Source organism: Hypanus sabinus, chromosome 7 (assembly GCF_030144855.1).
Source record: "Hypanus sabinus isolate sHypSab1 chromosome 7, sHypSab1.hap1, whole genome shotgun sequence".
Lineage (NCBI taxonomy): Eukaryota > Metazoa > Chordata > Chondrichthyes > Myliobatiformes > Dasyatidae > Hypanus > Hypanus sabinus.
In genome coordinates this window covers 76,391,085-76,405,670 of record NC_082712.1, presented here as the reverse complement: position 1 = coordinate 76,405,670, position 14,586 = coordinate 76,391,085, and the positions used below count along the sequence as shown (strand labels likewise).

At 42.1% G+C, this 14,586-nt stretch overlaps 1 protein-coding gene across 6 annotated transcripts in view; it reads left to right on the top strand.

Annotated features, from left to right (window-relative positions):
* c9orf72 (C9orf72-SMCR8 complex subunit) overlaps positions 1-11,223 on the top strand; it is a 54,607-nt gene extending 43,384 nt beyond the window's left edge. For all 6 annotated transcript variants that reach the window (XM_059974907.1, XM_059974902.1, XM_059974905.1 and 3 more), the window contains one exon: positions 7,655-11,223. In XM_059974907.1, coding sequence (XP_059830890.1) covers positions 7,655-7,841 — 187 coding nt within the window. In that variant the 3' untranslated portion in view covers positions 7,842-11,223. The remainder of the gene's footprint in view (positions 1-7,654) is intronic.
* The last annotated feature ends 3,363 nt before the right edge of the window (positions 11,224-14,586 follow it).

Here is a 14,586-nt window from a genome sequence, read left to right as displayed (position 1 = left end):
CAGAGGGGGTGCTGGTGCTCAACTAGTAAAGAATGGCATCAAATCAGAAAGATGTGACATAGGATCGGAAGATGTTGAACCCTTGTGGATTGAGTTAAGAAACTGCAAGGGTAAAAGGACGTTGATGGCAGTTATATACAGGCCTCCCAACAGTGGCTGGGAGGTGGACCACAGATTACAACAGGAAATAGAAAAGGCAGGTCAAAAGGGCAATGTTATGGTAGTCATGGGAGATTTTAGCTTGCAGGTCGATTGGGAAAATCAGGTTGGTAATGGATCTCGAGAGTGAGTTTGTTGAATGCCTAAGAGATGGCTTTGTAGAGCAGTTTGTCATTGAGCTTACTTTGGAACAGCTGTACTGGATTGGGTGTTATGTAATGAGCCGGAGGAAATTAGAGAGCTTAAGGTAAAAGAACCCTTAGGATCCAGTGATCACAATATGATTGAGTTCAACTTGAAATTTGATAGGGAAAAAGTGAAGTCTCATGCAGCAGTATTTTAATGGAGTAAGGCAAATTCCAGTGGTATGAGAGAGGAGTTGGCCAAAGTAAATTGGAAGGAGCTGCTGGCATGGATGTCAGCAGAGCAGCAATGGTGTGTGTTTCCGGGGGAAATGAGGAAGGTGCAGGATATATGTATTCCAAAAATGAAGAAATACTCAAATGGTAAAATAGTCCAAACATGGTTGACTAGGGAAGTCAAAGTTATTGTAAAAGCAAAAGAAAGGGCATACAACAAAGCAAAAATTAGTGGGAAGATAGAGGATTGGGAGGTTTTTAAAAACCTACACAGGGCAACTAAGAAAATCATTAGAAGGGAAAGGATGGAATATGAAAGCATGCTAGCAAATAATATCAAAGTGGATAGTAAAAGTTTTTTCAAGCATGTTAACAATAAAAGAAATGAGAGTGGATAGAAAATGAGGCAGGAGAAATAATAACTGGGGACAAGGAGATGGCTGATGAACTAAGTGAGTATTTTGCATCAGTCTTCATTGGAAGACACTAGCAATATGCCTGATTTTGTAGTGTGTGAAGGAAGAGAAGTGGGTGCAGTTACTATTATAAGAGAAAAGGTGCTCAAAGACCTGAAGGTACATAAATCACCCAGACCAGATGAACTACACCCAAAGATTGTGGTGAGAGATTGTGGTGGCATTAGAAATGATCTTTCAAAAATCATTGGACTCTGGCATTGTGCCAGAGGACTGGAAAATTGCAAATGTTACTCCACTCTTTAAGAAAGGAGGAAGGCAGCAGAAAGGAAATTATAGACCAGTTAGCCTGACCTCAGTGGTTGGGAAGTTGTTAGAGTTAATTGTTAAGGATGAGGTGATGGAGTAGTTGGTGACACAGGACAAGATAGTACAAAGTCAGCATGGTTTCCTTCAGGAAAAATCCTGCCTTACGAACCTGTTGGAATTCTTTAAGGAGATTTCAAGTAGGATAAATAAAGGGGATGCAGTGGATGTTGTATATTTGGACTTTCAGAAGGCCTTTGACAAGGTGCCACACATGAGGTTGCTTACCAAATTAAGAGCCCATGGTATTTCAGAAAAGTTATTAACATGTTTAGGGCATTGGCTGATTGGTAGGAGGCAGTGAGTGGGAATAAAAGGATCCTTTTCTGGTTGGCAGCCAGTGATTAGTGGTGTTCCACACGGGTCAGTGTTGGGACCAGTTCTTTTTATGCTGTATGTATGATTTAGATGATGGAATAGATGCCGTTGTTGCCTAGTTTGCAGATGATATGGAGATTGGTGGAGTAGGAAACAGGTAGGATCCAGAAGGACTTGGATGAAGAAAATGGGCAAGAAAGTGGCAAATGAAATACGATGGAAAATGCATGGTCATGCACTTAGGTAGTAGAAATATATATGCAGACTATTTTCTAAATGGGAAAAAAATCCAAAAATCTGAGATGCAAAGGGACTTGGGAGTCCTTGGGCAGAACACCCTAAGGGTTAACTTGCAGGTTGAGTCAGTTGTGAGGAAGGCGAATGCCATGTTAGCATTGTGAAAGGTTTTGTGCTTCTCATCTCAGAAAAAATGTGCTGGCATTGGAGAAGGTCCAGAGGAGGTTCACAAGGATGATTCCAGGAATGAAAGGGTTATCACACAACAAATGTTTAATGGCTCTGGGTCTGTACTCAGAATTCAGAAGGATGAGGGGGGGATCTCATTGATACCTTTCAAATGTTAAAAGACCTAGACAAAGTAGATGTGGAAAGGATGTTTTCCGTGATGGGAGAGTCTAGGACAAGGTGGCACACCCTCAGGATAGAGGAGTGCCCTTTCAAAACAAAGCTGTGGAGAATTTTCTTTAGCTGAAGGGTGGTGACTGTGGAATTTGTTGCCACATGCAGTTGTGGAGGCCAAGTCATTGGGTGTATTTCAGGCAGGGTTTGACAGGTTCTTGATTGGACACGACATCAAAGGTTATGGGAAGAAGGCCAGGAGCTGGGGTTGAGGAGGAGGAAAAAAAGGATCAGTCATAATTGAATGGTGGAACAGACTGGATGGGCCAGATGGCCTAATTCTGCTCCTATGTCTTATGGTCTTGTAGTCTTAAATTCAAAAGTTTAATGCTGTTTCAGGTGCTATAGCTGAATCCTCCTCTACTCTTCTACATTTTAATTATTTGAAAGCTAGTGTACACTTTACTCATATGCTGCAGATCTGATAGACTTAACTACCTTACTGAACTGGATTCAAAATCAGGTTTACTATCACTGACATATGTCGTGAAATTTGTTTTTTTGTGGCAGCCGTATACACACTAGAATGTAAACCAGAGTGCCGGAGCAGTTAGTGCCAAGGTTTTGGAGACAGATGTTGGTAAGACCTCAGACAAAGTCAGAAATCAAAAGATTGAGCATGGTGTGACTAATATCCTGAGCTGCATATATTCCAATGTAAGAAGTATCGTGAGAAAGGCGGATGAGCTTAGAGCATGGATCAACACCTGGAATTATGATATTCTAGTATTAGTGAGACTTGGTTGTTGGAAGGGCAGGATTGGCAGCTCAAAATTCCAGGTTTCCGCTGTTTAGATGTGACCAAGCAGGAGGGATTAAAGGAGGAGGATGGTGTTACTAGTCAGGGAAAATGTCACAGTGAGGCTCTGTCAGGAAAGACTGGAGAACTTGTGAGGCATTATGGGTGGAACTGAGAAATAAGGTAATTTGCAGGTTGAGTCTGGTGGGGAAGGCAAATGTAATGTTAGCACTTAGTTCAAGAGAACTAGAATATAAAAGCAAGAATGTAATGTTGAGTCTGTATAAATCACTGGTGAGGCCTCATTTGGAACATTGTGAGCAGTTTTGGGCCCCTTACCTTAGAAAGGATGAGCTGTAACTGGAGAGGGTTCAAAGCAGGATCACAAAAATGATTCCAGATTGAATAGCTTGTCATATGAAGAACATTTAATGGCTCTAGGCCTGTATTCATAAATTTGGAAGAATGAGGGGTGACTTAATTGAAACCTTTGGAATGGGTGAAAGGCCTTGATAGAGTGGATGTGGAGACGATGTTTCCAATGGTTTTTCTTTACGAATATGGTTTCAATTTCGGAAATCTTTTGGGTTGAATCAATTTATTTTAGCAAGTCCTATTATATCTAACTTTTTTATCTATCCCTCTATTATGGACCAAGCCTATTTGACTTGGAAAACTGAAGGTAGATTACGATTTTGTGATTTATTTCTGGATAGTTGTTTCATGTCCTTTGAACAATTAGCTAACAAATATAATTTACCTAGATCCCATTTCTTTAGGTATTTACAGGTTAGAAACTTTTTAAATACTGTTCTTCCTATTTTCCTGAATCTATATTCTATGGATAGATTGGAAAAAAAATTATATTTAAGTCCTTTTCAGAAAGGTGCAATAGTGACTATTTTCTAAATGGGAAGAAAATTCAAAAGTCTGAGGTGCTTGGAAGTCTTTGTGGAGGATAGCCTAAAGGTTAACTTGAAGGTTGAGTTAGTGGTGAGGAAGGCAAATGCAATATTAGCCTTCATTTTGAGAGGAGTAGAATGCAAAAGCAGGGATGGAATGCTGAGGCTTTATAAGGCACTGGTGAGGCCTCACTTGGAGTATTTTGAGCAGATTTGGTCCCCTTATTTAAAAAAGAATGTATTGACATTGAAGATGGTTCACAGGAGGTTTACAAGAATGATTCTGGGAATAAAAGGCATCTCATATGAGGAGTGATTGATGGCTCTGGACATGTACCTGCTGGAATATAGAAGAATGGGGGACCTCATTGAAACCTATCAAATGTTGAAAGGCCTACATAGAATAGATGAGGAGAGGATGTTTCCTAAGGTAGGGAGTTGTTCAGCCATGATGAAATGGCGAAGCAGATTCGATGGGCCAAATGGTCTAATTCTGCCTATGGTCTTACAGTAGAGAGAAATGAAATTGAGGAGGCCCCTCAGGAGTATGTAAAGTGTAACAGGTACTGAAATTAAAAAGGGAAAAGAGAAAAGGGAAAGGGGATACAATTTATCACTGGAGAACAACATAAAAGAAAATTGTAAAACATGATGGTTACAAGCTAGAGGAACAGAGTGAGGCCCATTTAGGACCTAAAGGAGAACAGTTTGGGAACTTTACTGCAGGTAAGATCTCATCTGTATTCACTTAAGAGAAGACAATGTAGTTGTAGAATCCACAGAAGAGAAGGGCCAGTTTAATTGTAGAAAGAAGGAAATGTTGATGGATGTACTAGTGGACTGTAAGGTGAATGAATTGCCACAACCTGATGAGCTGTATCCCAGGGTACAATAGGAAGCAAGGGAGGGGATTGCTGGATCCTGGTAGTTAAATCTTTGCAGGCTACAGGTGAATCGTCCGCTGACATAAGGACATCAGATGTGATGTCTTTATTTAAGAAAGGCAGTTGGGGTAATCTGGATTGGATCTAAAGTCAGTGGCTGGTAAGATGCAGGAAAAAAATGAGGTACAGGTTAATCTGTACTTGGAAAATCAGGGATTAAGCAAAAATAGTCGAGGTGGCTTTGTTGGGAAAGATCATGTTTGATCAATTGATTTACTGTATTTTTGAGATTACAAATTTTATTGAGAGTTATATCCAACATCCACATAGCCAATGAGAGCCAAAGCAGGTTGTCAAATTGGATCAAAAATGGTGTGGTAATATGGATGGTTCAAGGTTGCTTTTGTAATTAGAAGTCTGTGAACAGTGCTGTCAGAGATTATTGATCAGTTCTGGGTCGTGTGTGTGTGTGTAAAATAAGAGGCATTCATGGTAAGGCAAAACAAATACTGGTGTTGTGATTATTATGAACATAGGTCATAGGCTATGCAATGATATTAATAAGTTGGTAAAAAGGTCAGGACAATGACATGTGGAATTTAATCCTGTTAAGTGTGAGGTGAGGTGCTTTGGGGCATCTAATAAAAGCGGACATAAAGGATAGTAGGAAGAGTTAATGAACACAGGGATATTGGTGCACAAGTGCAAAAATCATTGAAAGTAGTAGGATGTTTCCAGGACAAGGAATTTAAGAACAAGGGGATTAATGGTACAACTATGTAAACTTGGTTTGGGGAAATTTACTTGACGTTGACTGAGGAGAGACTGGATAGGTTGCATTTATTTTCTATGCAGCAGAGCAGGTTGGGGGAGACCTGACTGGGATATACCAAATTGAGGCACGTTGGCAGGCTGGATAATGAAAAGCTTTCAGAGAAAGCTGAGGTGTCTTAAACTAAAAGGCATGGATTTAAGTTGGTGAGACCGGAGGAAGAATTTTTTGACTCGCACATGTTTGAAATCTGGAATGTTCAGGGAGTGGTAGAGGCAGACAACTTCAGTCATTTGAATCACCGAGACACAGTAGGCCACTGATCAAGTGTTGCTATATGGGGTTAGCATAAATGATGGTCATATCATGCTGGGCCAAAGAGCCTGTTTTTGTGTTGTATGAGTCTATGACTGCTGTCTATAATTATCTGCATTATTTGAATGAGGTAATCAGATAGCATGGGAAGTGTTGTTTAAAAATATATATTTGAATTGGCTGTTAAGGTGTTTGAGCTCCACATTTTATAATGATAGTTAGCATTAATTCATCAATAATACAATTTTAATCTGTCCACAGGTAAAATAAAGACCATGTCTACCATTTTATAAGTATTCTTGTGCAGCTGTTATCTCCAGCAGGTGTCCCCATTCATCAAGTATTGGCAGAAGGTCCAAATGCCAACAATAAATATGTTTAAACTGTGTCTATCAGTGTAATTGTAATTTTACATCTTTGGCTTGCATCATCCTCCTCCACTGGCAAGTTGGTAGAATTTCTGGGTTTGAGGAATGAGATGTTTGAACATGTTTGAGATTATTGTCAGGATGTGATGTTACAAGTCCATTGTTAGATACAATTTCCTTTTTTCTATCAGATACTGATTGCTATATTATTAAGAAAGTTTTCATACTGAGATGTTGCATTTTGTCTATTAAATTAAGAATCTAGAATAACATCATTTGATATACTGCTTGACTTTGTTTGAAGTGAATAAGAGTAATTGGGTATAAACTCCAAGTTTTGTTGACAGTTAAGACATTCTTCATACTGTTCTTATCCAGCATTCTTCAGGGAGGATGTTTTATATTTTATAAAAAGCAGAAAGTCCATATTAAATGACTGAATGTTTGAATTTTTAAACCTCTCCATCTTTTACAAAATATATTTGTCATATAGAGTAAATAGTAGTGATCTGGTATTTGGTATGTTGAAGACTCGGACTGTTCTTACTATGTAGAAGGCTGGGGAATGACCTTAGAACATTTAAAATGGAGCAGCATAAGCAGCACAGGAATGGGCTCATTTGGCCAAAGATGCCAATCCAAGCTAAGACCATCGGTCTGTGTGTGATCTACTCCTATGTATTCCCATAGAGGTTTAGAAAATTACAAAGAGCATAAATGGAATGGAAAGTTAGATTCTAGAGTTGGGAGGGCATCAGTTTAATGTGAGAGAGGATAAATCAAGAGATCTTAAGGGGTAAGTTTTTCTTACATAAGATGGAAGGTGTATGGAGCAAGTTCCCAAAAGAGATAGTAGAGGCAGATTCAATCATCTTATAAAAAATATATGGCAGGTACATGAAGACGAGTAATTAGACAGATACGGGCCTAAAGCAAACAGGTAGGATTAGCTTAGATGAGCATCACAGTAATCATGGATAATGTGGGTCTCAAGAATCCATTTCTGTGCTATATGCTTCTGTGATTCTGTGACAGAGCACTGTGTTTTAAACAGATTTTCATAAATAGGAATAGTTAACGTGAAAGAAAAAAAGCAAATCCTAAATTTGTACGATTAATTTGTTTCATTACAACTGGATGTGCTGGAGGTGAGAACTATTAGAGATGCTCCATGATAAATATGGAAAAAAAACTGCTGGTATAATTTCTTGCTGGAAACAAATTAAGATTGCGTAGTAGAAGTTTTAGTCTCTTTGAACAAATTCAAAAAGATAGTAAACAGAATTTGCAAATTAAGCATTGAAAATACAGAATTTCGCAAAGTAAGCCTTTTGATAGATTGAATAGTTAACTCTTTGGTTATAAAATATTAACCCTGATCATTTACAGTTACTGTTTTGTTCTGCTTTTTCTTCAGCCAGAGGGGTAAGAAGCCTTTCAGATCATTACGAAACCTGAAAATTGACCTTGATCTTGCAGTGGAGGGTGACTTAAGTATTATAATGGCCATGGCTGAGAAATTAAAACCAGGCCTTCACTCATTTATCTTCGGAAAATCTTTCCACACAAGCATACAAGAACGTGATGTACTGATGTCACTTTAGAGAGAATTTATGTAAATTGTATTTTACATTAATGTGAATAATAATTTGCCTGTTTCTTGAAAATGTCTAATTGAGTCTAAATATTAATTTAAAAATCAGTGTCATACAAGAATACAGAACTTCTATTTAACACAATGATATTGAGACAAGTTAGGAAATAAATTTGATTGTTTACAGTGTAACTAAAGTTCTCAGCATTTACCTTTTGATGATAATATTTGGGTACATGTTAATTTCTCTGAAAACATTAGTTCAATATTTCTAAATTAATTTAACCTCAAAATGCTACCTTGAAATATTTTGTTGCAAATTAGATATTTAATCACTAATTTCATCATAGCTAAATGTTGTTTTGTTTTTGCTTCAGTTGTAAAACATGATATCTCATCCATATCCATTTGGCTTACTGGTTTCTATGCCATGTAATGGGTCTCAACCCTGTGAGTCTGTTTTGCTAGTATATTAGCTTGCAAACATTTTTAAGCATTTCCCTTTAAACTGAACCTGCATGTTACTGCTCTTATTCACCCTCATAGTAACTCTGTAACTCAGTTACTAGGCTTGAAAATACTCAACAGAAGCAAAACTGCTACACAATATTTCAACTTCTTAGCAAATTATGATTATTTAAGTTGGCCAATAAATTGGCTGTGTGGGATATTTTACTATATAAACCTAAAGAGCCCACAGCCTTTGTCAAAGCTGTAGACCAACCACAGCCTCAACCCAGATCACCAGCAGGCTGGCTTGCCAAGGTGTTTGACTGGCAACTGAAAGGTGATCTTGATAAGCAACTTGAGTACCATGAATTCATCATGTCATCATCACTGAGGCCTGACATGGTCATTCTATCAGAAACCTCGAAGCAGGTAGACATGGTGAAACTGACAGTGCCTTGGGGAGACTGGATTGAGGAGGCATTTGAGTGTAAGAAGGCCAAATTCCAGGAGCTGGTAGAGCACAGTGTTGGACAGCACAATGCGAGCCTGTAGAATGAGGTGTAAAGGTTTTGCTCTACAGAACCTACTTTCTTCTTGGCAAAAAAAAAGAACCATCACGACTGTCACAAAGGCTGTTGAGCGAGCCAGGTGGCTTTGGATCAAAAGGTGTGACCGGTGGATGAATGCTGCTGGGACAGAAACCAAGACCTGATAACCCTGGCTAGGTCACCTGAGTAAGGATGTCTAATGTTGAAAGACCCAAAGTACCCGATGGCTCCAGTTTACATCACTGTTGATGTGTTACAATGCACCTAAGGGTGCATCTCAGTATCAATAAATGCAAGTCGTTATCATGATTAGGTTTTGCAGATTTTGGCATTCATGGAAGAAAGCTGCCTGAACAGTCTGGTAATCACTGGTGTGAACAAACTGTTTTCCCACATAGTTCACCATTAGAAGCCATTCAAAAGGAATATTTAGCTAATAGTTAGAATGTTTTATTGGGAACTTGAGCATGTAGAACATTAAAGTAAATGGTCTGAAAAATGGCAGATAAAATTTAATGCAGACGTGTGAGGTGTTGCACTTTGGGAAGACCAACCAGGGTAGGGCTTATATGATTGGTAGGGCACTGAGGAGGGTGATAGAACAGAGAGATCTGGGAATACAATCCATAATTCCTTGAAAGTGGTGTCACAGGTAGAAAGGGTCGTAAAGAAAGCTGTTGGCACATTGGCCTTCATAAATCAATGCACTGAGTACAGGAGTTGAGATGTTTTGTTGAAATTGTATGAGACATTGGTGAGGTCTAACTTGGAGTATCACAGTTTCTTCTGTTAAAAGGTCATATCACAAAGTTGCATCTTAGCAAAGCAAAGTACAGTGCCTATAAAAAGTTCGCCACCTTAGAAGTTTCCATGTTTTATTGTTTTACAACATTGGATCACACTGGATTTAATTTGGCTTTTTTGACACTGATTAACAGAAGAAGACATTTTCATGTCAAAGTGAAAACAGATCTCTACAAAGTGATCTAAATTAATTATAAATAAAAAAACAGTATAACTGTTTGCTTTCGTATTCAACCTCCTAGTCAGTATTTTAGTAGATGCACCTTTGGCAGCAATATCAGTCTTGAGTCTGTGTGGATAGGTCTCAATCAGCTTTGCACATCTGGACACTGCAATTTTTCCCCATTCTTTACAAAACTGCTCAAGCTCTGTCAGATTACATGGGGATCGTGAGTGAATAGCACTTTTCAAGTTCAACCACACATTTTCAATTGGATTGAAGTCAGGACTCTGACTTGGCCACTCCAGGACATTAACTTCATTGTTTAGGCCATTCCTGTGTAGCTTTGGCTTTATGCTTGGGGTCATTGTCTTGCTGGAAAACAAATCTCCCAATTTGCAGTTCTCTCTGCACCAGGTTTTCCTCCAGGATTTCTCTGTATGTTGTTGCATTCATTTTACCCACTAACTTCACAAGCCTTCCAGGGCCAGCTGCAGTGAAGCATCCCCCACAGCACGATGCAACCACCAGCATACTTCATAGTAGGGATGGTGTGTTTTTGATGATGTGCGGTATTTGGCTTATGCCAAACAGCATTTAGTCTGATGGCTAGAAAACTCAATTTTGGTTTCATCAGACCATTGAATCTTCTTCCAGCTGACTCCCACATGCCTTCTGGCAAACTCCAGCTGAGATTTCTTGTGAGTTTTTTTCAACAGTGGCTTTCTCTTTGTCACTCCCCCTTAAAATACCAACTGGGCAAGCACCAGGGTAACTGTTGTTGTATCTGCAGTCTCTCCCATCTCAGCCACTGAAGCTTGTAACTCCTGCAGAATTGTCATGGGTCTCTTGCTGGCCCCCTTCACTAGTCCCCTTCTTGCACAGTCACTCAGTTTTTGAGGATGGCTTGCTCTAGGCAGATTTACAGCTGTGCCATGTTCTTCCTATTTCTTGACAATTGAATTAACTAGTCCAAAGGATATTCAGTAACGTGGAAATTTTCTTGTATCCATCTCTGATTTGTGCTTTTCAATCACCTTTTTGGGGAATTGCTTGGAGTGTTCTTTTGTCTTAATGGTGTAGTTTTTGCCAGGATACGGACTAGCTAGCAGCTGGACCTCCCAGATACAGGTGCATTGTCACTACAATCAATTGAAACAGCATGACTGCACACAGATCTCCATTTAACTAATTATGTGACCTCTAAAACCAATTGGCTACACCAGTGGTGATTTGGTGTGTCACATTAAAGGGGGCTGAATAGTTATGCAATCAATTATTTTGTATTTTATGTTTGTAATTAATTTAGATCACTTTGTCGAGATGTTTTTACTTTGACACAAAAAGTCTTTCTATTGAGCAGTGTAAAAAAAAAGCCATATTAAGTCCATTGTGATTCAATGTTGTAAAATAATAAAATGTAAAAACTTCCAAGTGGGGTGAATACTTTTTATAGGCACTGCCTATGAAAAGAACCAGTTTATTATCACTGGCATGAGTCAAGAAATTTGTTAACGTAGTATCAACAGTACAATGCAATACATGATAATATAGGGAAAAATATAAATCAATTACAATAAGTATAGATGTATATTAAATAGATTTTAAATAGTGCAAGAATAGAAATTATATTAAAAAGTATAATGGATACGGGAAATTGGGTGACTGAGTACTTCTGGTCAAACACTGAATGGTATGTACACTCAAGAGGCCACTTCATTAAGTAATCTGTGCACTTGCTCATTAAAATCAAATATCTAAGCCAATTATGTGGCGGCAACTCAATGCAGAAAAATGGTCAAAAAAGTTTATTTGTTGTTCAGATTAAACATTAGAAAGGAAAAGAAATGTGATCTATGTGACTTTGACCGTGGAATGATTTTTGGTGCCAGACGGGGTGGTTTGATTATCTCAAAAGACTGCTGTTCCCTCTGGGATTTTCACACACAACTGTCTCGAGTTTACAGAGAATGGTGCAAAAAATGGTGAGTAGCATTTCTGTGGGCGAAAGCACCTTGTTATTGAGAGTAGTCAGAGGAAAATGGCCAGTCTGGTTCAAGCTGACAGGGAACAGTAACTCAAACAACCATGTGTTACAACAATGGTGTGCAGAAGAGCATCTCTGAACCCACAACATGCTGAACCTTGAAGTGGATGGGCTACAGTGGCAGAAGAGTACAAGCGTACACTCTGGCCACTTTATTAGGTACCTCCTGTACCTAATAAAGTGGTCATTTGGTGTAGATTGCAAATATATCTGTCAGAAATCTCTGCAACAGTGCATTCTTTTTCTTCCAATTTGATATTATTTTGAGAGTTTTTGCAGATGGATCCGTCTTTTCAATGTAAAGACTTACAAAATACCTCTGAAATGTTTATCACTGTTATCCAGCAAATTGTGATCTGTTTTATCAATCTACTATATTTGCCTTTATATCTTAAAAATTGCCTTAATTTAAGAACTTGGTTTCTCACTTTTTGACTGAATGTTATAGTCCCTCAAAAGATCCTATGTTATGAGATTATTGTGGCAACCCATTTCCTGGCACATCCGAACCAGCTCACAATTCGATAGCCTACGGGGGTTTGTGAGCACAGAGCTTTGGAGCCTCTGCGCCACGGGGGCCAGGTTGAGGGAGGCTTAAAAGTGAGGCTGAGGATTTCGGATAAAGTTTTCCTTCGACTGCAGTTACCGACTCCGCTGACGCCGCCTCTGTTCATGCGGTTTCGTTGAAACTGCCGGGTTTCTGGACACAGCGACCGAACCTATGGTTCCAGCAAGCCGAAGCCCAATTCCACGTTCGCCGGATCACCTCAGAAGACACCCGCTACTACTACGTGGTGAGCTCCCTCGACCAGGACACAGCGGCCCAGGTCGCGGAGTTCGTACAGTGGCCCCCGGCAGACGGCAAGTACACGGAATTCAAAGCCCTGTTCCTCAGGACTTTCGGACTCTCACGGCGCGAGCGGGCTGCCTGTTTACTGCACCTGGATGGCTTGGGCGACAGACCTCCATCGGCTTTAATGAATGAGATGTTGTCTCTCGCCGACGGACACACACCCTGCCTCATGTTTGAGCAGGCATTCCTGGAGCAGCTGCCCGAGGACATACGCCTGCTGCTGTCCGACGCGGATTTCAGTGACCCCCGGAAGGTGGCAGCCCGGGCGGACTTGCTGTGGAACGCCAAAAAGGTCCATCGCACAGATCTCCCAGCCACGCTCCCGGCAGCAAACCAGTCCAGGCCCGGCCGCAGAGCCCGCCAACCCCCGGCCCAATGAACACTGGTGCTTCTACCACCAGCGGTGGGGCGCAGAAGCCCGCCGTTGCCGCCCGCCCTGCAAGTTCCCGGGAAACGCCAGGGCCAGCCGCCGCTGATGGCTACGGCGGCTGGCCATCGGGATAGCCTCCTGTATGTGTGGGATAGAAGGTCGGGACGCCGCTTTTTGGTCGATACTGGGGCTGAGATCAGCGTTTTACCCCCAACGAGTTACGACACCCGCAGCAGGGCACCTGCCCCCCCCCCCCCCCCCCGAGGGCCGTGAACGGCAGCACAGTAAGGACCTATGGCACCCGTCAGGTGCAGCTACAGTTCGGCTCCAGCCAGTTCACGTGGGACTTCACACTGGCCGCCGTAGCCCAACCGCTTCTGGGTGCGGATTTTTTGCGAGCTCACAGCCTGCTGGTCGACCTGCCCAGGAAGAGACTGGTCCACGCCGAGACCTTTCAGACGTTCTCCCTGGGTGCAGCCCAGTTGCCAGCCCCTCACCTCGGCTCCATCACGCTGTCCGACAACGACTTCACCAGGGTCCTGACGGATTTCCCATCGGTTCTGGCACCGCAGTTCACAGCGGCCATGCCCCGACACGGCGTACAGCACCACATCCCGACCCAGGGACCACCCCTCCACGCCCGCGCTCGGCGGCTTCTCCCGGACAAGCTCCGACTGGCGAAGGAGGAGTTCCAGAGGATGGAGGAATTGGGGATCATCCGGCGGTCCGACAGCCCATGGGCCTCCCCCCTGCACATGGTGCCCAAAGCGACGGGGGGCTGGAGACCGTGCGGCGACTACCGCAGGCTGAACGAGGCTACCACACCGGACCGCTACCCTGTGCCGCACATTCAGGACTTTGCAGCAAAACTGCACGGCGCACGGATCTTCTCCAAGGTAGATCTCGTCCGGGGATACCATCAAATCCCGATGCATCCTGACGACGTCCCCAAAACGGCTCTCATCACCCCGTTTGGCCTTTTCGAGTTCCTCCGCATGCCGTTCGGCCTGAAGAATGCCGCACAGACGTTCCAGCGGATAACGGACGCGGTGGGACGGGACCTGGACTTCGCGTTCATCTATTTGGACGACATCCTCATAGCCAGCAGCAGTCGTCAGGAGCATCTGTCCCACCTCCGTCAACTCTGTGCCCGACTGAGTGAGTACGGTCTTACAATCAACCCCGCCAAATGCCAGTTCGGACTCGATACCATTGACTTCCTGAGCCACAGGATTACTAAAGACGGGGCAACCCCTCTGCCCGCTAAGGTAGATGCGGTCCGCCACTTTCCCCGACCCACCACGATCAAAGGCCTTCAGGAATTCGTAGGTATGGTCAATTTCTACCGCCGCTTCCTCCCTTCAGCTGCCCGGATCATGCGCCCCCTGTTCGCCCTGATGTCGGGTCCGAGCAAGGACATTACCTGGGACGAGGAGTCCGCCGCCGCTTTCGTTCAAACGAAGGAAGCTTTGGCGAACGCCGCAATGCTAGTACATCCCAGAATGGACACCCCTACCGCCCTC